Source organism: Galleria mellonella, unplaced genomic scaffold (genome assembly GCF_026898425.1).
Source record: "Galleria mellonella isolate WM207_F2 unplaced genomic scaffold, CSIRO_AGI_GalMel_v1 utg139, whole genome shotgun sequence".
Lineage (NCBI taxonomy): Eukaryota > Metazoa > Arthropoda > Insecta > Lepidoptera > Pyralidae > Galleria > Galleria mellonella.
Window position 1 is genome coordinate 2,580,516 of NW_026441995.1, and position 25,035 is coordinate 2,605,550.

The 25,035-nt window shown below is 33.6% G+C and overlaps 1 protein-coding gene across 1 annotated transcript in view; it reads right to left on the reverse strand.

The window, feature by feature from the left end:
* LOC113512693 (guanylate cyclase 32E-like) overlaps window positions 1-25,035 on the reverse strand; it is a 225,873-nt gene that overhangs the window by 138,586 nt on the left and 62,252 nt on the right. Inside the window, exon 5 of the mRNA XM_052903469.1 lies at window positions 6,473-6,667. Coding sequence (XP_052759429.1) covers window positions 6,473-6,667 — 195 coding nt within the window. The remainder of the gene's footprint in view (window positions 1-6,472; window positions 6,668-25,035) is intronic.

The following is a 25,035-nucleotide window of genomic DNA, read 5'->3' on the forward strand; positions in this document are numbered from 1 at the left end:
CTAAGACTATATGTTCTAAGTATATGTATATTAATTTTTAAACAATATATATTTATTTTAATTATAATACGTAAACTAAATTTTACCTAATAGTATCAATTCACGTCAAAAAAATTCACCTGGTCTTGGGATTTTTATTCATTTATTTGCACAACTCAAAAATGATGCGCTATATTTTGTTGTAAATTCAGAAAAAGAATTATCTAGATTCATCACACAGACAAAGTCACCGGTAAAATTTTATATTTTGTAATTACAATCAACATTATTTGATGATGAGATGAGGGAGACTATTCAGAGGGAGACTTTGTACAAATGTCGATTGCTTGGGTACCTCTGTCCCATTAGTGTTTCTACCGTGAAGCAGTTGTGTTTGCATAGCTGTGTTTCGGTTTGAAGGGTGGGATATGGCGTGAATTTATAGGGTACAGGGGAATAACACCTGAGTCCTCAGGAATAGCAACGCATGGGGGGTATCATGGACGAAACAGTATACTCTGTTATATCCATGGTACTGCTCATGTCTATAGGCGACGGTTACCACTTTCCATCAGGTGGGCCGTCAGCTTGTTTGCCATTCTAAGTAGAATAAAAAAAAAAGAAAAAAAAATGTGAACAGCAGTAGCAGTGAACAGCTAATAGCTGTTGACTGCTTAACATACACCACCTCCATAGACTGTCTCAAAGAATGGTCTTGACCTACCCGCATGCATTGACACTAAAATTTTTTTTATGCAACTTAGATTGACAAACAAGCTGACGGGTCACCTCATGGAAAATAGTAATCGTCGCCCATAGACATGATGCACTTATAATATCCTTCATAGATTACCATGCTCGAGAACTAAGATATTATGGTATGGTACACTGTAGCACCCTGTAATTTTATTACCACCATTTTATTACCTTTCAAACCGTAACACAGCCATGCAAACACAACTATTTCACAAAGGAAACATGAATGGAATAGAGGTACTCAAGCAGACGAGTTTTGTACAAAGTCTCCCTCTGGATAATTATAATAAAGGTCTATAATCTAATATATAAAATTCTCGCGTCGCGGTGTTTGTTACCAAACTCCTCCGAAAAGGCCGATTTTTATGAAATTTTGTGTGCATATCTGGTAGGTCTGAGAATCGGCCAACATCTATTTTTCATACCCCTCAATGATAAGGATGACTCACTTCTAAATATTTTATTTTTATTTATTTGACACTTTTATTTATTTTTATTCTATTATGACTTAGCATTGAAAAATACATACAAATTCAAATTTTCACGTTTTTACGATCAACTCCTGTTTTTTAATCGCGATTTTTATATGCCGCAATAGGGTTACAAGATAGTAATCGAATATAATAATTGTAGTACGATAAATTTTCATGTATAGTTCTTGAAACAATGTATATAGTAAAACAACATTTGCCGAGTCAGCTAGTATTAAATAAATTATTTCTACTAATATAACACGACTGTCTAAATATGTTTCTAGCCCACAAGTGGTATAACAAGGACATATAGTAGGTAATTAGGTAACCATTAATTTGTCTTTATAACAGAAAATTAGTACAGTGCTTGTAATTGCGTAAATTATAAACATAGTTAATTTATATAAAGCTATATATATCTATTATATATGTATACCTATATTCTACGATCGATCAGTAGGTACTCGACTTTGTTTACTTGACGGAGAAATATTTCCAGTCAAGTAAACAAAGTCGCGGACTTAACCAATATTAGTTTAAGTACCTGTTAGAAGTGGTGGGGGTGGGGGGATTGTTAATATGGAGTCTAATTCGATTATTGCTAACAATACACTCTTGGAGGAAAGGAATTGTTAGTAATGGAGACTGTGAATCCCATTGCTAGCAATATACCCAACCAGGTCGACCTCCTCGCGGTTCTCCCTGGAAACTATCGTGGTTAATCCCTGATGAATTCATCATGATCGGCTAACTGGCCTGTTTTCATTCTCATCTATCACCCTTCACTGGTGCTCCGCCAGCGTATACCGATAGCGCAGGCGGGGTTACCATTCCATTATCACCCATAAAAAAAAACTTGTTTGAAGCGTAGACGTAGTATAACGTACTTGTTGGAATTATAATGCTGGAAATCACAGGCGATATTATTTTATATTCAGAAACCTGTCATGTATTTTTTATAAATTGTCTATGTAGTGCCGGCATAGAATCTAAGAACAAGGAATTACATAGAAGGAATGACAAAATAAAAACTAAATCATATAGTTGTCTCCTTTTTTCTTATGCAAATATAATTGGTAAAAAGAAGACGAAAGGTACGCCATCAGTTGTCATTTTGCTTATTTCATAGCAGGTTAGTGTATAGAAAATTGATGATATGTCAATTATTTATCAATGACAAATTTTACATTACTAAATTATATATTCGACACAGTTTATGTAAAAAGTATGCAAGTAGGTTGTATCTGAATTTGGTAGAGTTATACGGCCGTATAACATTTTCTATACACTAGCCTGCTTTTTTTTTTTTTTTTATACCACTGAGGTGGCAAACAAGCATACGGCCCACCTGATGGTAAGCGGTTACCGTACCGTACTGCTATGAATTGACAATTTTATTACTCCTTCTATATAATTCTTTGTTCTTAGCATAGTATAGGCCACCTCTTCCTTTCCTGTGGGTGTCATAAGTTCACGTTTGCGTCTGCTTATGCGCGGGCGTGTGTGCCTGTGTGCTTGCGTGCGTATGTGCGTTCGTTTATGTTTGTGTGTGTTTTTATATGTCATCATAGCTGTCAAATGTCTTTCACATTTTAATAACACTAATACAATAAAAAAAACATCAATCTTAAAAACTAGCAAAGGTCGAGGATATGCCTCGACTACCTCTGCGTAAATCAGTACATAAAACATCTTATGTCCAAAATTAGATATAAACTATCCGTGTACTAAATTTCATTCAAATCCTTCCAGTAATTTTTGCATAAAAGAATAATAAACATCCATTCATCGGTACAAACTTTCTCATTTATTACATTAAGAGAATACAACAATCATATAGAAAAAGTAAACAAGTAAAATGTCGCAATCAACGTCAATTCATCTACACAATAGCAAATCTTGGATGTATTTGCTATTGTGTAGTATTGTCATTATTCAACTGTGTAGTACCTAGTGTTTGTATAAAGGGCCCAATTTATTATATATCGCGGTTTCGTGTCTAAAGCTAGAACGCTGATTTTTAGTGGAACAGGTTGAGTGAGGCAAAATCTCTCCTAAGACTTAAAGGTTTGATACCGCTTGTAAACCTGGGACCATCGACAATTCTCATAGCTCGTCATTGCACCGAGTTGAAAAGTTCAAACTTGTATCTACATGACCTCGCCCATAAGAAACAACATTACTCCATGTGGGGTCGAATTTGCGATTATAAAGGAAAATAGAAACACAGGATAGTTTTCACGTCGGTCAATCAATATATCCCGGACACATGAACAAAGTAGCGTGTGAATAAAGAAAGAAAGAAAGAAAAGTAAAGTAAAGAAATAAATACTAAATTAATTCAAAGTATTCACAGAATTACACGTTTCAATCAAACGAACCTTTAAATGACAAGGAAACGGTAAAAATGTTTTCCCTAAATATATATTCATTAATTTGATCAATTTGATAGATAGATAAACTTTTTATTTGAGCCATTTATGACACACGTAAATTTACAAATGAGTTTATACAATCAAATTATTTACACTTTTTAAAATATACGACAAAAGATAAAATATGAAAATATGTTTTCACCAAGTGTGTCGCAGTGACCCAAATAGGCTACAGCTCAGTGATGGTTTTGCTTAAAAGCAAAGCACTGATTTTCAGCTGCAGCCTGAAGTTAGGCTACACGGACGCGTGCAACAAACCCAGAGTGTAACCTGTGTAACAAATTTAACAGCAAAAGATAAAATTGTATTATATAGATACATACTTATATAACTTATTTGTTTAGTAAACCTTTATTCAATCAACAACCCACACAATTCACTTAATTTTTTTATATTTTTCATTTTTTTCATGTAAATAGTGTTTATAACATAGGTTTAAAATTATAAGCTGCTCTGTCTAGACAGTTTGGGTTATCAACAAGCCAAAATTATTAAACAAATTCCATAGGGTTTCGACATGGAATCTCTTCTAATAATCACTTGATATTTTATTGAATTAAACAAGTACTAAAAACTGTTAAATTAATTACACTGTTACTTTTTTTATATATTTTAATTTTTTTTTGTATATGCATTCTTTTATTTTTTTTTTTTACTGTATACGTCTGTTGTTATTTGTGTGCTGTAAGTAATGCAAATAAATTATCTATCTATATATCTACTAATTATCCGTGTGGTCCCGGCATAGAATGGACCACCCCATCCTTAGCTGTAAGTGTTGTAAGAGGCGATTGAGGAAACCTAATGGTTGAAGGATGGGCAGCAGCGTCCTTCAATCGCCACCAAAGCCTAACTTTGGTTTCGAACCCGACTATCAAGCGTGGCAAATACTGACAAAACTTACTTTTTTTACTTAATTGTTTTTACATTTTAATAACCTTTTGTGTACAATAAAGAATAAAAGAAATAAACAAAACCGTTCTTATGTGGAAGACCTATGTTTAGCAATGGGCAGTTAACGGCATATGCTATATAATATAATAATGTAAACAAGCAAACAAAGTGACTCAATAGTGAACACATATTTATCAATGAACGAGATGTTTTTATAGAATTTTTTTTGATGGGTGAAAATGGTATGGTAACCCCGCCTGCGCTAATAGGATACGCTGGCAGAGCATCAGTGAAAGGTGATAGATGAGAAAGGTCATGATGAATTCATCAAGAATTAACCATGACAGTTTCCAGGGGAACCACGAGGAGGTCGAAATGGTTGGGTATATTGCTAGCAACGGGATTCTCCATTACTAACAATCCCTTTTCCCCCTATAAAATATATTCGAATAAAAATGTTTATATTTTCAACGCGAAATCATGTTTTTTTTATACAACTTAGAATGGCAAACAAGCTGACGGCCCACCTGATGGAAAGTGGTAACCGTCGCCTATAGACATGAGCATACCATGGACATAACAAAGTATACTGTTTCGCCCATGATACCCCCTCGTTATTATATTAATTACAATAAATTAATAAAATCAACTGCTCCACTGGCTTATTATTTCTCTAACAAGCCTACTGTAATTTTAAAGAGATAGCGAATTCTATAACTAACTACATCCATAATTTATTACGAATGATATCGAAGTCTGAATTTCGAATAGATTTGATTATTACAGTTGTTACCGTATAAGTTTGGTATCATAGATTAAGGACCCGTTTAGTACCTATGCAGATTAATACTTATTCTGTGGGTAATATTAATGAAGAAAATGATACAATACGATATTGCTATCATTTACAGGGTTTCAAACTTCAAAAGGAAAAACGGAACCCTTAAGGATCATTTTGTTGTCCGTCTGTCCATCTGTCAAGATTATATTCTGAGAAACACGTGGAGATATCAAGCTGAAATTAATAACAAATACTCAAGTTTGCAATCCCTTATAGCTGTGTAAAAATCAAGTGTTGAGTCAACATATTCAAAAGATACGGCCGTTTGTAGCGTATATTCTGACATTTGCAAGGGAATTAAAACCGATTGATCATTTTTCGTTGACTTATAATCATGAATAACTGCAAAAAGCAATATCGTACAAACACAAGTAAAGAGAAAAATCCGAAAAGCATAAATTTTATGGTTACATCAAATTTTTTTGTAAAACATTTTTTCAATTAAAGTTTATACGGAACCTTTGGTGCGCAAGATCGATTCGCTCTTGACCGGTATTTTTCTTTTTACTGAATTATAATGTAATAATATTAGGGAAACTTTTAACAAAAATCTTTATGTACTTCAAAGAATAACAATAGCTTTAATCATACAATTAATACTAGACAGACACCAGAGTAAACCATATCTATTTTAAAAAGAGTGAACGAAATCGATTCGGAATCGGCTCCACTATAAATTTGAAAGAGAGACGATTATAAAAAAGAGTCCTAGAGTCGTAGGAAACTATTTTTTATAATCTTCGCCTGTAGATATAAACAACACTGAACTTCACAGATTCCTATATTTTTCTTTTATTTAGAAAAAAGTATACTCTTTTTTTTTATTATAATCGTCGTCTATAGACACAAACAACATTGTGAACATAAGCCGTAGCTTGCTGCCACAAATTAAGTAGTTTTAATTAGTAAAAAAGTTTATTTTCTATTTAATTATCATCGTCGCTTGTAGACATGAACAGCACTGTGAACTTTATTCTTTATAATCGTCGCTTATAAGACATAAACAGCTTCACAATCACCACTGTCTGCCACCACAGATTAAATAAATTTGTTTTATTAAAAAAAAAGTTTACCGATTTTTTTTTGTTACTTACCTTTACAGCATTCATTTGCTGCGTGGCCGCTGTGAGGGCATCTCCGACGACTATTGCGAATTTGGACCAGCCAAACGCCTTTAACAGGGCCACCACAGATTTGCTGACTTTATACGCCGGCGGCAGCGTCCTCGCGAAAGTCGCGCCGAGACCCGCATTACCTTCGTGCGACGAGCCGCGAGCTCCCGTGCATTTCTATTGGAACAAAAAATATAATGATAATAATAATAATACATACATACATACATATCTGTCACACCTGTCTCCCATTAGGGTAGGCAGAAACAATGGAACGCGAAATGCTTCGATTCAAACAAACCTCTTTCGCTTCTTCCACATTCATCAATCTTTTCATACACGCTCGCCGGTTACGGGTACTTTTAATTTGGCCCTTTGATAATGATTTATTCAGCAAATTAACGAGACAAAGAAGAAAGTTTCTTGAGAGGCGATCCCTAACGGGCAAATACAGTGTAAGACGATCGCCCTCCACTAGATGGAGTTACGACCTTAAATGCATTGCATAGAGTCAGTAGATGCAGGTTGCTCAGGATTGTTCCTCATAGCAGCCTATGGGGGCGGCTTATATCGGCAGTGGACAGATAACAGATGGTTTGGAGACGATAATTCAGCAAATATTGTTACACTTACAAGAGAAGTCATAAGCCTTCTTTCGTGAGTTCTTTTGTTTCTTCTTCTAAAGTAGCATAACTTGTATAGGAGATGAAGCTATCAGGTAATGTCTCTACCAGTCAACCGTTACGGTAAACAGAGAGAGTAAATGGCGGTGCATAGATTTAAAAAAAAAATGTAAATTAAATAAATATTGTTAATGGGTAAAAAGGGAATATTAACCCCGCCTGGGCTATCGGTATACGCTGGCGGGGCACCAATGAGAGAAGATAGGTGAGGGTGACAAGAAATGAGTTGACACATGGTGATGAATTCAAAAAGAATTCACCGCGATGATTTCCAGATAGTGTGTAGAGGTAGACGTGGTAGACCTGATAGGGGCTAGCAATGGGGCTGTAAGATCCCTATTTATTTATTTATTCTTTATTGCACAATAAAACTTTGTACAAGTGGCGCTCTTAATGACATATGGCATTCTCTACCAGCTAACTATTAGGTAAAAACAGAAAGCGTATGAAGGGCAGAGGTGGTGAAAAATATGTGACATAATTATAGCAACATACGGAAATAATTATACATAATAATACATAATATTACCAGAGGGAGAATTTGTACAAAAGTCGATTGCTTGGGTACCTCTGTCCCATTCGTGTTTTTACCGTGAAGCAGTTGTATTTGCATGGCTGTGTTTCGGTTTGAAGGGTGGGATATGGCGTGAATTTACAGGGTACAGAGGAATAATATCTGAGTCCTCAGTAATGGCAACGCGTGGGGGATATCATGGGCGAAACAGCATACTCTGTTGTCCATGGTACTGCTTATGTCTATAGGCGACGGTTACCACTTTAAATCAGGTGGGACGTCAGCTTGTTTGCCATTCTAAGTTGTATAGAAAAAAATTAAAAAAACACATAACACAAATACTACTTATATTAATAATAAATTAAGTAGTTATACTAATATATATGAAATATATACACACATATACACATATACACATACATACATATACATATATATACACACATACATATATATACAAACATACATACATACATAAAAACTATGGTAAACATTATTATTACTAACAATCCCTTTCCACTAATTATTTTTGTGTGCATTAATTACATTAAATGTAACCGTGTAGGTCGCGACATATGTAGAATAGGCCACCCGTTCCATTCTCTTAGGTGTCGTAAAAGCCGACTAAGGGAACTTATGGTCGAGGGATAGGCAGCAGCGTCCCTCTTAAAACATCACCAATCCAAACTGCGGTTGCCAACCCGCCTGCCAAATCTGGCAACTAATGACAAAACCCCCCTTATGGGGGAGGCTATGTTCAGCAGTGGACAGTCAACAACTGATAAAATACAATACAAAAATGTATATAGACATGTATATTTTTATGTTATACAAAATTATGACAAAATTTTCAAAAATCAATACATATAATAAAGTTTTAGCCAATTTAACTGATCGGTTATTTCATAGCATTTTATATGTGTTTCTTTAAATTGATATAAGTTTTTTATTTATGAACTGATTGAAATTAAACAAACACTAAATGTTATGTTGAGCAAACCGCAACCCATTAGTGAAAACCGCATTCAAATCGGTTAAGTCGCTTCTGATATTAGCGTGCACATACGTACAGACAAACAGACAAAAAGTCTAAAAATCATTGTTTTGGGTTCTATAGCGTTTATAAAGCCCCCTCTATATGTTATATGTGTTGATGTTTCTCAAACTTTGCGATAGTAGCGTAGTGAGAATATTGCAGCTGGTATGTTTTTGCAGCTCATTTAAGTCCATTAATGTGAACAGCGACACGAAGCCGGCCGCCCCGGAGTTACTTTAAGCTTAGAAAATCCCCAAACTTGCAGCCGTTTGACAAACAATCCGTATAGTATGTATATGTTACAGGCAATGTATTAATCCGGTATTGTATAGAATACCTATGCAATTTATAGAATAATCATCATCACAGCTATTATCTGTTCACTGCTGAACATAAGCCTCCCCCTTGGAGAAGTTACCACGCTTGGCAGGCGGAAGGCAACCGCAGGTAGGCTTTGGAGATGTTTTAAAAGGGAAGCTGCTGCCCATCCTTCGCCAAGTATGTAACTAACAATCGTATTCATAATATTTCCTACATTCCCTGGAAGCAGCAGTTATTCTACACATAGATATTCTAGAGTAAACCTGAATTATATAGATTACCGGTAACATATGTACCAAGCATAATAAGAGTCTTCTAAACCAACCGTGTTTGTATTAGACGTAATTCCTTATTTTTATGGTGTTATGGAAGTCGGTCTTCAGATTATATTTTATTTATACCTTTAGAATATTAAAGCAAGACCAATAGTGAGAAAAAACCAAGAATACAATCCTAAAAATAGCTATTTTTTAGGATCGTATTCTTGGTTTTTTCTCACTATTGGTTTGGGTTACAGAACTCTATATTTGTGCTATGTATTTGATTGATTTTTATCTATTTGAAGTCTTGTAATCCTTATTTCTTCTTCTTACTAATATTGTCAATAAGTTTGTTTCCTCTTGACACCTTAACAGCTAAATTTGTTCTTATGAAATTATTTAGATTTTTTTTTATATCATAAAGGTGGTAAAAAAGCATCCCGCCTGATGGTAAACAGTCACTAAAGCCTGTGGACGACAGCAACTTGAATACTTCAACTAACGGAATATTTCACCGTGCTCTCACCAAATTGTTTATAATTACTTCTCTCCATCCAAAGGTAGGCAACCTGGAAGAGATCGCTTTTAGTGATAAGGTCACCCATTGTTTTCTCATTGTGATTATTTCTTGTAATTATTTATATTTATAATAAGTTTACTATTGTAATCTTTTGGAGGAAACAATAAAGAGTATCTATCTATCTACTTCATGAGTACAAATTAAGTCAACACACTACCGATGTGACTATCAGAATACACATAGACAAAGTCTCTTATCCTCAAAATCGCTTCACACTCGTCTACACACTGTAGTGGATCCTTTACCGTCCATGGTGCTTGATTGTGGAATTCGTTTCCTAAATCTATCCGTGAGAGCCAATCCCTAAATATTTTTAATAGTAAACTTAAAGAGCATCTTCTATCTTTATGTATATATATTTATTTTTCTGTATCTATGTATCTATATATGTGTGTGTGTGTGTGTATACAATTAATTATGATGTAATTAGTTATATATAAACTTAACTTCGTCTAATTCTTTTGTTTGAAAATTGTCACAATATTATATACCGTTTTACCCGCTAACATTGAAGCTCCATTCCACTTTGCTGGAAGAGAATTCTTTTAAAATTAAGCTCACCTTTGTATATTTGATTACGTCTGTCATATTTTTATGTATAGTTAGTACGTACAATAAAGTATTAAATAAATAAATACATTACAAAACTTTTGTGCAAAGACTCCCTCTGATATATGCCAGTATTCTGATAAAGTTATAGGCATAGCTAGTTTATCAATAATATGACATTTATTATATTACTAATATACATTAAAATCTATACAAACATTATTGTCTACCTAAATTTCAATACCTAGTTATCTACCACAGAAATACCTCTTTACCATAATTAATATTTAATGATAACGGAAAATGTTTTATAAAATATGTAATGAAAAGGTATTTCGCGTTTAATTTTAATTAATTCATAACAATTTTCTTATTCCAATCTCCTGTCAGTTTGATAATTAAAAATTTAATTAAAATATACCTATTGCAATTTAAAGAAAAAAAATTGCGCTTAATAAAAAAATATACTATTAAAATATTTTTATAAAAAAAAAAAACAGATAAAAAACCAAATTAAGGCTAATGCCCACTAGCTGTACTGCTCTTTTGCAGGGCCTTATCAAACCCAAACAGGCATGAAAATGAAATGTTGCCTCTGGGGTTATTATTTTGAAGTAACTTTCCTATTCCTTTGATGGTTATTCTTTTGGGTAGCAAATTCTTTCGTGATGTGCCTTGATGTGTAACTAATACTGATTATAATAATGAATACTCGATGATATACTCATAAGAGTAATTTAATATACTAATTTCTGTCATTCTGCGAGATTCTAAAAAGAAAATTTGGCCTTTTAATCCGGCTTCTAAAATTCATTGTCTTTTTTTCTCGCTTCCCCTTTAAACTTAACCTTGCTGGTTACTCTGTTTGAGTCATAGATTGTTTTATTTGCTCTTCTAATACAGTTAATTATTTATTATAGTAATATTTTACGTATTTATTTATATAAGTATTTATTATATGTATATTTATTTATTTACCTTACATATTATGTGTATGTTTATATTAGTCTAATTATATGTTTATAATGTATAAATATAAATCTTATCTGTATGGGGGGAAGGGATTGTTAGTAATGGAGACTGAGAATCCTATTGCTAGCAATATATCCAACCAGGTCGACCTCCTCGGGGTTCCCCCTGGAAACTATCATGGTTAATTCCTGATGAATTCATCATGATAGGCTAACTGGCCTGTTTTCATTCTCCTCTATCATCTATCGTATCCCGTTAGCGTAGGCGGGGTGGGGTTACCATACCATTTTCACCCATCAAAAAAAAATTTTTAAATATATTAAATATTAGTTCATGTTTCCTCAATCCATGAATGCATCGTCTACTTTTTTCTTTGTTACTTTTTTCTGGTTGATTGATAAAGTACACCGCCCGGTGTTAAGATAATGAGAAATACCACTAGATGGAAACTGTACAAAAGTCGTTTTGCTTGAGCACCTCTGTCCCATTCGTGTTTCTACCGTGAAGCAGTTGTGTTTGCATGGCTGTATTTCGGTTTAAAATGTTAGATATGGCAGTAATTTCATGACGGTACAGAGGAATAACACCTGAGTACTCAGGAATAGAAACGCATGGGGGGTATCATGGGTGAAACAGTATACTCAGTTATGTCCATGGTACTGCTCATGTCTATAGGCGACGGTTACCACTTTCTATCAGGTGAGCCGTCAGATTGTTTGCCATTCTAAGTTGTATAAAAAAATCACTGCGCATTAAAGTTTAAATAAATAAATACAGCGCCAAGGGAAATTAATTAGTAAATGAATTCAATTAAAATTCAAGATAGATTAAAGAGATTCGTACACGCGTGTTCTACAGTCAAACACTATTGTTTCCAGTCCTATTCATAACAATGTCGAACCAGAAAGCAAACAATGATTTACATGAGATTCGTAGTATTGTTAGGAGAATAATTGAATTTTATTTATGTGACTCGAGTTTCTCAGTTCACGTTTTGTTGATAAAATTAGCGTTAAGATGTTGGAGCATTATTGATGCCTTTTGTCGACTACTTGTAAAAGGATTACGTTTTTAGATATTGTTTCAGTCGGTTCCCTCAAATGATCTACGCAGGCACACTTTTAGCAGAAGACTTTGAATAACCATTTAGGTATATGGTTTTTTTTTTGATGGGTGAAAATGGAATGGTAACCCCGCCTGCGCTAACGGGATACGCTGGCGGAGCACCAGTGAAGAGTGATCGATGAGAATGAAAATAGACCAGTTAGCCCATCATGACGAATTCAGAAGGAATTAACCATAATAGTTTCCAGGAGGAACCGCGAGGATGTCGACCTGGTTGGGTATATTGCTAGCAATGGGATTCTCAGTCTCCATTACTAACAATCCCTTTCCCCCAAAGTATAAGGTATTAAACATCACCAAAGGTTAACTGCGGTTGCCAAACCGCCCTTTATGGGGGAGGCTTATGTTCAGCAATGTACAGTTAATGATTGTTATGATGATGATGATGATGATGATTTAGACGCTTAATATAAATAGATTTTGTAAACTATTTTATTAAACCGTATTTTTTTTTTATTTATTATATACACTTTATTGATCACTCTGACGTAGCACATAAAATTTTCTATTTATTCTGTACTAGCTTCACTGTCCGGTTTCGCACGGATAGACAAATAGAAAGGTAAATTATTACGAGTATTTTATATTAACTTTAACAGACAAGTTTTCGATACTTTATAACTAAGTTACTGTAAGTTTTAGAAGGATCTCTTTTTTTTAATATATAGCCTTATAACTCGTTGCCTTCTATTGAAGAAAGATTTTTAAAATTGGTGAAGCAGTTTTTTAGTTTATCTATTACAAACAAACAGGGGGGAAGGGATTGTTAGTATTCCCTGTAATCCTCTTGTAAACCATCATGCTGAATTTCAGTTTCTTTCATCACAATAGGCTATCTGACCTGCCTTTTCATCTCACCTATCATCCCACACTGGTGCCTCGCCAGCGTATACCGTTTTTTTTTTTTTGTGGGTGATAATGGAATGGTAACCCCACCCGCGCTATCGGTATACACTGGCGGGGCACCAGTGAAAGATGATAGGTGCGGATGAAGCAGGCCAGTTAGCCCATCGTGACGAATTCAGCAAGAATTGTTCACGATGGTTTCTAGGGGAACCACGTGGCAGTCGATCTGATAGGGCATATTGCTAGCAATGGGGCTGTCAAACTCCATTGCTAACAACCCCTTTCCCGCCAGCGTATACCGTTAGCACATACAAAGTTGTCATTCCATTCATCATTTCGGCCATTATCCGTCCACTTCTGGACATAAGTCTCCCTGGTAGACTGCCACAAAGAACGGTTCTGAGCCATCTGCATCCACTGACTTCCTGCAATGCATTTGAGGTCGTCACTCCATCTAGTAGGGGGTCGTCCTACACTGCGCTTGCCCGTACGGGACCGCCACTCAAGAACCTTTCTTCCTCATCGGTTGTAGGTTCTTCGAGATTTTGACAGCTTTCAAGCTTGCTTATCCTTTGGATAGCCAAAGTCGGGCTGTATCATCTCATCCATTATAAAAATTATATACAAACAATCAATTTTTTTGTCTTTATAATGTTAATAGGAAATATTTAAAATAAATCCGGATTTATTTGAATAAATTTAACAAAATATAATCTGTCAATTAAACTTTTTCATAATTTCTATAACAAAACTTCGATCATTTATTTAATCTCAGATTAGCTGTTTTTTGAACGTAAAAACATTATGCAAATTGTTCACTCTTCAATAAATAATTATACGGAAAATTTCAATATAATTATTTTACTTTTCGATTTTTATTTTCCTTTTATGAGACTTTTTCTTATTTTAGGTTATAAATATATAAAAATTACAATACATATATAAATAGTTATTTTTTACGTTTCTCTATGAATCTAATACGTACAATGATATTTTTTATAAATTAAATTCAGAAATATAGACTCCTATATCTCATTAAATAAAAAATCGTATTTGACAATAAAAATATATAAATACTTAAATGTTTAAATGTTTTTTTAATATAATTTTCATTTTATTTATTTAATATATTTTTTATTTGTTTAAACAATTTTACATAAATAGTATATTTGATTAAGCCTGACCTGACAGACAAAAGCTATTGGACAGATTATTGAATATGGCAATCTGTCTACGAACAGTTTGTATGGAAAAAAGAATGCAGTTTTTATGTTATACCCGAAAATTTCTCTATTTTTTTTTTATTAATTTTAAACTTAACCGAATAATTGAAAATAAAAAATTGTTGCAGTGATCCTGCTTCTCTCAAATTTAAACTGAGCAATACATTAGCAATTCATATTTATTTTTACAGATTAATCCTCCTCTCCTCCTCTGTCCTCTGGTGTGGAAACTCGTCCAGAGTTGAGGGAAAGGGATTGTTAGTAATGGAGACTGAGAATCCCATTGCTAGCAATATACCCAACCAGGTCAACCTCCTCGCGGTTCTTCCTGGAAACTATCATGGTTAATTCCTGATAAATTCATCATAACTATTCATTCAGCTGACTGGCCTGCTCATCTATCATCTATATATTCTTTTACCATTTACACCTATCAAAAAAAAACTCGCCCAGAGTACTAGGTCATTACCAGTAATTAAGTACAAAAATACCTAAATAAAAAAAAGGAATAACACCTGAGTCCTCAAGAATGGCAACACATGGAGGGTATCATGGATGAAACAGTATATTCTGTTATGTCCATGGTACTGCTCATGTCTATAGGCGACGGTTACCACTTTCCATCAGAGGGCCTTTAGCTTGTTGACCATTCATAAAAAAAGTTATATAAAAAAAAATTAAAAATAAATAATAAATTAAATAAATAAATTATTATTACTCGTATAATCATTTGCCTAGATTTTATAATCCAATCTTTAATGTTCTTTCTGAATTGTGTCTCAAAATATAAGATAAGATATGTGTTATACAGCCATACTGACTATTATTGAACTTTTTTTCAAAATATTTTCACCTATGGAAAGCTACATTATCGATAAATAACATAGGAAATATATTATTTTTGAAAATACCATCTACCCGTGCAAAACTAGACCGGTTAGTTAGAAATATAGGTATAATACGCCAAGTAAGGTAAAGTTGAAATTGTTTAATCTAAAAACTTTAGACATGTTCCCATAGTTTGTTGGTAGTAATATACAAGTTACGTCTCTAGGGGGAATTTTGTAGCTTCCGCGTGTAAATTGAGACGGTTACTATGTTGGATGGAAACCGCATAAAATATGCCTCCATAAAAAAGAAATATAGTATTTCATGTGAGGAAAAAATCTAATGTGTATGTATGTGTGGGTTGTGTGTGTGTGTGTGTGTCAATATATATTAATGTGTGTCTGTGTGTGTTTTTTTTGTGTGAAAATGGTATGGTAACCCCGCCTGCGCTAGCGGGATATGTTGGCGGGGCACCAGTGAAGAGTGATCGATGAGAATGAAAACAGGCCAGTTAGCCCATCATGATGAATCCATCTGGAATTCACCATGACAGTTTCCAGGGGAACCGCGTGGAGGTCTACCTGGTTGGGTATATTGCTAGCAATGGGATTCTTAGTCTCCATTACTAACAATCCCTTTCCCCCCTATTAATGTGTGTTAATGTGTTGATGTGACAATGGTAATGGCAGTTGCTACTTCAGCTTGCTAATACTTTGAGCTTCACTAAAGAAACTCCGATCATATACCTCTCCATAGCCCTCTGAGTAATTTAAGTTAGTCACAAAGGTTAAATAACCAACAACCGATGGTGAAGAAAGGTTGTTGAGTAGCGACCCTGTAAGTGCAAACGCAGTGTAGGGCGACCCCCAGCTAGATGGAGTGGCGACCTCAAATGCATTGCAGGGAGTCAATGGATACAGGTGGCTCAGGACCGTTATTTATGACAGTCTATTGAAGAGACATATGGCTCAACAGTGGGCAGACAATAGCTGATACGTAGATGAAAAAAATTAAATTTATATAAAGTGTAGATACTGTGTCTAAATGATAAAAAATTGACAGTTTTAATTTTAAAAGTCAATCTAAATTTTATATTGTAAAGAGGAACTGATTTTGTTGTTTATCTTATATATAAAATTCTTATGTCACGGTGTTTGTTACCAAACTCCTCCTAAACGGCTTTACCGATTTTTATGAAATTTTGTATGCATATTGGGTAGGTCTGAGAATCGGCCATCATCTATTTTTCATACCCCACAATGATAAGGGTGACCCTCCCCAAAAAATTTAATTTTAATTTTTTGACAAAATTTTCCATTTTTATTTTATTATGATTTAGCATTGAAAAATATATACAACTTCAAATTTTCCCCGTATTACGATCGACTCCTGTTTTTTAATCGCAATTTTTATATGCTGCAATAGGGTCGCAAGATGGCAATCCAATATAATAATTGTAGTACGATAAATTTTCATGTATAGTTCTAAAAATAATGTATATGGTAAAACAACGTTTGCCGAGTCAGCTAGTAATATATAAAATTTATAAACTTACTTAACCAATTTTAAAAATTCTTTCACCTATAGAAATGCTACGTTATCAACGAGAAACATCGGCTAAATCTTATTTAAAAAAAACCGTCTGTAATCTCCTAGTTTCTTCGGTCCCAAGTCACAGGGAGTCATTGTGTGTTTTGAAAAATAAAAAATAGGACCTCCTTTGAATTCATTTGTATTTTAAATAAATGCTGTGCAGAGAGACGTACACTTCCTACTAACTAAAACATAGTTTAACAAACTAACACATAGTTACCATGTGTATAAAATATTTTATAGATTTTATCAATTATTATTTATGTTGCCAACACTGGATGTTATACTTCTGTAGACTACTGATACCATTTACTATCAGACAGGATGTGTGCTTATTCAGCACCAGGTTGGTATAAAAAAAAATAAAAAATACAGGTAAACCTTCTTTTCAATTTTTTTTTTTATACAACTTAGAATGGCAAACAAGCTGACGGCCCACCTGATTGAAAGTGGTAACCGTCGCCTATAGATATGAGCAGTACCATGGACATAACAGAATATACTGTTTCGCCGATGATACCCCTCATGCGTTTCCATTCCTGAGGACTCAGTTGTTATTACTCTGTACTCTGTAAATTCATGCCATATCCCACCCTTCAAACCGAAACACAGCCATGCAAACACAACTGCCTTACAGTTGAAACACGAATGGGACAGAGTTACCCAAGCAAACGACTATTGTACAAAATCTCCCTCGAGTAAGTGCTTGAAAAATCATCGTTACTGGCATATTAAAAATTATTATCCACGAGTGGCCTCTTAAAAAGACGCATATGTACTCAGATACATCTTTGCGTATAACTGGAAGCTTCCTTTAGATCTTCTCCCCCTCCCTCTCTCTTAAAAACGCTTATGGTCATTGTGAATGAGTTTCAAGTTATTACCGTTCCGTTACGTCATTCAGTATGGCATAAGGAACACATAATGAATTCAATCATATATAATCCCTCTTTTATGTGCAGGGGTTCGTTAAGCCACAACCGATGGTTTTCGTAATTCAAAATCATTTTTTTAACTGTTTTTCTAAATTAAAAAAAAACACAATGAAAAAGTTAAAATTTGAATTAAATACATACAAGCACGATGAACAATACATACACCGGTAAATATCGTGATTTTTCAAAAAAAAATCCAATATTTATCGATTATCTATATATATAGATAAATAGAAATAATAAAATCTTAGATTATATGTGGAACCAATACGGAAATAAGCTCTATGGATTGAAAAAAGAAGACAGTTCTATCATTTAGTTCCGCTGTAAAATATAACTTTAAGGTACATTTATAAAACTGTATAAGAATTTTCTAAATTCACAATGAGGACTTAACGTGATGCGATTGCAGATAAATAGTAGAAACTTGTTTTTTTTAATGGGTGAAAATGAAATGGTAACCCCGCGTTAACGGGATACGCTGGCGGAGCACCAGTGAAGAGTGATCGATGAGAATGAAAACCGGCCAGTTAGACCATCATGATGAATTCATCAGGAATTAACCATGATAGTTTCCAAGGGGAACCGCGAGGAGATCGACCTGGTTGGGTATACTGCTAGCAATCGGATTCTTAGTCTTCATTACTAACAATCCCTTTCCTCCAATAGCGACTTGATATAAACCTAATTTTTATTGTCGATTTCTCGACGTCGATTTATGTTGTGTGGATATAAATAAAAATTGTGTAAATGTGCTTGTTACCGACGAGACTGCTCGAAATGCCAGAAGAAGACGCCTCATTCGCTTCAATGCTGCCTTGACCATGACGTGATGCAACCCATGACGAAAAGTCGACAATAAAAATCAAATGTAAAGCTTAAAACATCACCAAAAGCTTAACTGTGGTTGGCAACTCGCCTGCCAAACGTGGCAACTATTAACAAAACCCCTCTTATGGGGAGGCCTATGTCCAGCAGTGGACAGTTAAAGGCTGATATTATGATGCTGATGTAGGTACGACAACATAACCTTCAAGAAAAGAGCATATTCCTTTTTAAAAGGCCGGCAGCACACCTGCAATGCCGTAGGTGTTGTGGGTGACCATGGGCGGCGATAATCACTTACCATCAGGTGAGCCGCATGCTCGTTTGCCCCTGTGTTGTAAAAAAAAAAGGTACTAAGTATATACCTAAAATCCCGTCACGTTAAATCCCAATCGTGAAATATGTATAAACAAAGCGAAAGAAAATTAACTGTATATACTCCTACAAGAATTAATGACGTAATCGCATTTTTGAAATTAAAAAAAATATTTTTTATGTATTATTATTATTTACAAATGTAGGTGTACACAGTTATTTCTTATAGTTTATTATATATTTAATTAAAACTAAATATTATTGAGTTTATCTTTACCTTTTTTTATACAACTTAGATTGGCAAACAAGCTGACGGCCCACCTGATGGAAAGTGGTAACCGTCGCCTATAGACATGAGCAGTACCATAGACATAACAGAGTATACTGTTTCGCCCATGATACCCCCCATGCGTTGCCATACCTGAGGACTCAGGTGTTGTTCCTCTGTACTTAGTAAATTCACGCCATATCCCACCCTTCAAACCGAAACACAGACATGCAAATACCACTGCTTCACGGTAGAAACACGAATGGGACAGAGGTACCCAAGCAATGTTGGTTTTTACCCTTGAACATTCTATAGTTTTCTTTCAGCTTCTCAAAGGTTGACCGTAAAAGATCCCTCTATGAGATAAATCCGTCATTGTATATTAAATCTTTTAATGTTGGATACATACAATTGCGACGCACGCACACATCATCTTTGTATATTAATTGTTTTATTTATATATATATATATATATATATATATATATATATATATATATATATATATGTGTATGTGTATATGTATATATATATATATATATTTTGTGTTGTTTCTTTGTTATAATTCTTAATTTTTTAACCCCTGTGTTGTCGCATATTTCTGTAAAATAAAGTTTCTTTCTTTCTTTCATTCTTTCTTACATTATGTACAATAAAGATTTTGTAATACAATACTTCTAGTAATCGCTAAAAAAAATATCAGAATCATTTTTTATAGGCGTACATAAATACAAGAACCTTTATTAATCCAGTTGGAAATAATGTCTGGCGATACTAGGAAAGCAATAAATTCAATGGAGCACACAATTTTCCGGATTACATTGGGAGTCCTGTCATGAAGCCGTGAGTGAAGCCTGTCCACGATAGACCTCGGTATGATGAACACATGTGAAGATTTCAACAAAAATAGTTGAACTCATTTCACACAAATCTGTGCTTTATTCCTATGTTTTAAGAGACATTTACCGTTCACATGATTTTGTTACTCGCCATTTTTCAAGCCTCATGAAATATGGATGAGCAGTATGTTGAAATGATTCGTATAACATTTTTTTTTTCGGGTCGACTTTAGATTTTGGACACTTATTATTACATAGGGCTTGTTGTTCAGTTATAAAAATAAATTTCATACGTCTGAAAATACAATTTGGTAATTTCTTTCCTTCCGACTGGGTTTTCAATAGTTACAGAACTAACAATCACTATCTTTGCCTATGTAAGATATATAGCTTGCAACTTTTTTTACGAAATCGCAAGGTTCACACAAGTGGACCATTTTTAGATAATTTAATATTTTATTTCACGAAAAAAACACTTCCTTTCCCATGGGTGTCATAAGAGGCGACTATGAGAGGGCGAGAGATGGCAGCAGCGTCCCTCTTAAAACATCTCAAGCTTAACTGCGGTCGCCAATCCGCCTGCCAAGCCTGGTAACTACTAGCAAAATCTCTCAAGACTTATATTCAGTAGTGTACAGTTAAAGTAATAAATATGCACACAGAGAGGAAAGGGATTGTTAGTAATGGAGATTGAGAATCCCATTACTAGCAATATACCTAATCAGGTCGACCTCCTCGCGGTTCCCCCTGGAAACTATCATGGTTAATTCCTGATGAATTCATCATGATGGGCTAACTGACCTGTTTTCATTCTCATCTATTACCCTTCACTGGTGCTCCGCCAGCGTATCCCGTTAGCGCAGGCGGGTTTACCATAACATTTTCACCCATAAAAAAAAATATGCACACAAAAAATAATGTTAAATTGAGAACGTCCTGTCTTAAAAAGAAAGATAGCTATCTTAAACATTAATAAAATAAATGCGTATTATACACGCTTGTTCCAATAAAAAGTAACTCATACAAAAATGTAAACAATTTCGTCTTGTTTTCGATTTTCCCGAACGATTAACATTGGCGCCGATGGTAAATGTAACAAATATGTGAAGGCATACAATAACTGAATCTGAAAAGTGTTTTCAAACGTTCACCCCCGCAGTGTTGCCAACATAGACTTTTGATAGCTAAATGTAGCCCTTTTTCTAATTATTGAACCCATATATATTTTTTTATTTAGCCCTACCCACAAATCTGTCCTGAATTTACGAATTGTCCAAACAAAAGAAATACGGTTTTATTTGCATATGATGATAAAAAGTGGTTCAAAAGAACTACCTTTCACAGCTGCTGAAGGCAAAATCGTATTAATAAATTATCATTATTATATTATCGACAATTTAATAATCTCTTCCAGATAATCTTTGGATAGAGGAGAAAATAAAAAAGGAAAAAAGAAATTACAAAATTGATATAAAAATATCAACTTTTTAATTCAATTTAGCCCGAAAACTTAAAGCTGAGTTGGCAACACTTCGCCCACGTCCTACAACGTGTTCACATAAACAAAGTAGATTAAGTAAATTTATATTCGTTAAAGATAACCTTCTTAAGTTACCGATTTGCGTTTCAATACACGGAAAGTGCTTATGTAGCAATTAAAGATATACATAAGTACCTGAACAAATTGCGACTAACTCGTGCCTCTTTAATTCTATTTACTCTCTATTTTTATTTAAGGAACTTGTCTATTTTTTTTTTTTATAGGGCAGACACTACATAGACGATCACAGATCCGGATTTAAATTAGTCGATAAAAATTATTATTAACTACAATAGCACTAATTCAATTAAATACTCAAAAAGAAAAAAAAAGAATACATAACCAACTGGTTAAACAATTAATTTTAGATTAGAAAATAATATTATCAACGTGTAACATGGACCACAAACATTTACTTTTTTAAAATTTAATTTGGTATTACATTTTACATAAGAATGCATGCGGCAATTAATACAAAAAACCGCTACGCTTTCATATTTCTAAAATTAAAAAAAGAAAGCAATGAGAAAATAAAATTATAACGTTGTATGCTAATAAACTAATTATTTACTTGAAATATATTCGTCTATCCTGAAAATAAAACATTGTTTAATATAAGATTTGTGCCTTCTGTCAGATTTAATGCAGATTCCGGCAGTTTATTATAAAATCTTATGCAATTACCATAGAATGAATTACTGATTTTGTGCAGACGGCATTTAGGTAAAATGCTTATTTATACGTAAGTTTCTACTTGTACAGTCTTTGAGATGATAGCCGTGTATACATAATATTTTTTTATTTCTTTATTTGATTTTATACATTTACATTATAGTAAAACAAATATAGTATTTATATAAGTTATAGACATTATGCTATGGAAATAATAAAATATACAAGCGGCCACGTCTGTTAATTGCCTAATTCTTCTAATTGCATATCTTACATACCCTCATTGAACAACGTTATACCTCCATTAACAAAATACTATCGTCATTAAGCAATAACTGCCCCAATTCTCTAACAGGAAGTGTAAATTTTATACACTTTGTTTTTAATATAATTTATTATGACAATTTAATATTGCAGTAGCACTTATCGTCTAATTGATCACTTTGACGTCAATTTTAACTTATCATCCGCAAACAGCCTGCAATTCTTGCTCATAAAGGGAAAATGTGTTTAAAAATCTATGGTCTTAGATTTTACACCGTCAATATCTACAGTTTTATCCTCTAAATAAGTTCTCATTAATTTTAGATCATTATCTCTTATCATAATGTTCCTCCGATACGAACTTTGATAGCGAGTGCATCTCTGCTAAACATTCAAAGCGTCAGTGGTAGAGATATTGCTGACTGTGAAGCAGTCCGTTAACCCTGAAGTGATGTAACATTTGATTTAACATTATCTTTTATATAGAACTGGCAAAATAGATATAGGTCTATAGTTCCCTGGCTCAAATTTATCTCCTGATTTAAATAGTGGGATTAATTTGCTAAATTTCATTAAATGTGGAAAAACGCCATTATCAATACATTTATTAAAAATAGTGGCTAGATATGGAGCAACAATATCTATGAAAGAACTAACTACTTTTACAGACATGCCCCAAAGGTCTTCCGTATTTTTTAAATTTAGCTGTTTGAATATTTTTATGATATGAAAGGGGCTAACATGTGAAAATTTAAATCTTAAAGAACAACAACCGATATTAGTCTCTAGTAATTTTTTTGCTCGAGATTGAGATGAGTCCAGAGAAGATGTAATATCAATCGGAATATTAGCAAAAAAATCTTCAAAAATATTAACTACATCTTTTGTTGTTGTTATTAATTTATTATCATAATTTAATGTAAATTGATTACAGGCTATTTTAGATCTTCCAGTTTCTTTATTTATAATGCTCCAGATGGTTTTAATTTTGTCAGAAGACTGCTTAATTTGTTTATTAAAATAATTAGACTTAGCCATAATACAAACTTTTTTAAAAATTTTAGAATAATTTTTTACATAAGTGGTGAATTTGTCATCAAATCGATATTTTTTTTGATCGTATAAATCAAACAAAATATTTCTACGCTACTGTTGCCCATTCCGTGAATTTAGATTTAACATGAACTTCTTTTTTCTTGAAAAATTGTTCATATTCTAAAATTAGTCGATAAAAATTATTTAACTACATACTTCACCGATTTTAAAGTTCTTTTTAGATTAGAAAATAATATTATCAACGTGTAACATGGACTAAAATTTATTTTTAAAAATTTAATTTGGTATTACATATTTTCTTTAAAAAAAGGTATTGACAGACTTCAAAATATACACGAAAATAAAACATATTTTGTCTTCGCTTAAAACGAAATCCTCTGACAGCTTACAGGATGATAGCCTTATTTTTTTTATTTCTTTATATGATTTTATACATTTACTTATAGTATAGATAATAAGTTATAGCAAAAATATACACAAGCGGACTCATCCCTTAGCTCTTACGTACCCTCTGAACGACGAATCCAGTGAAAATAATTTTATATATATATATATATATATATATATATATATATTCAATATCTCCTCCGATATATATCAAAGCGTAAGAGATTTATACTTGTGCTTTATATAATCAGATTATGTCAGTATATAATATATCTATTTATACTGTGTAATCAATTATTCAGAATTACATGTTGTATGTTGCATCAGCCTTTAACTGTCTACATATCTTCCCAAATAAGGGAAGTTTCGCCAGTAGTTACCATGCTTGCCGGGCGGGTTGGCAACCGCAGTTAGGCTTTTAGAGATGTTTTAAAACGGACGCTGCTGCCCATGCCTTGTCCTTCTTTAGTCACCTCTTACGACAACCACGGGAAAAGGAATGCCTTATTCTATGCCGGAACCTACACGACGAACATTACATATTTATAGACAAATATAAACTAAAACCTCTATTTGGCTGTTGGCTTTATTTGACCTTGGAAATAATAATAATATTAGGTATGCTCAAATATCTCTCAATTGGTAAATTACTCACTTAATGTAGACAGGCCACAAACGGAATTTAATTGTAGGTACGTACCCTGACTTGAGTTGTCGCTGGTTCTTTCAAAGTTAGCTACTTAAGTTGGCCAAGCATTTCTAACTTTTTGATTAAATTACTTGTATGTACCCGGAGTAGCTTAAGGCTTAGTTCAAATTGAAACAAATCGCACGACGGAGACGGTACGCGAATTGGTCGTGTGAATTGCATTAGCTAACTTATATGAAGTTCTCATATTCAAGTATCTATAATAA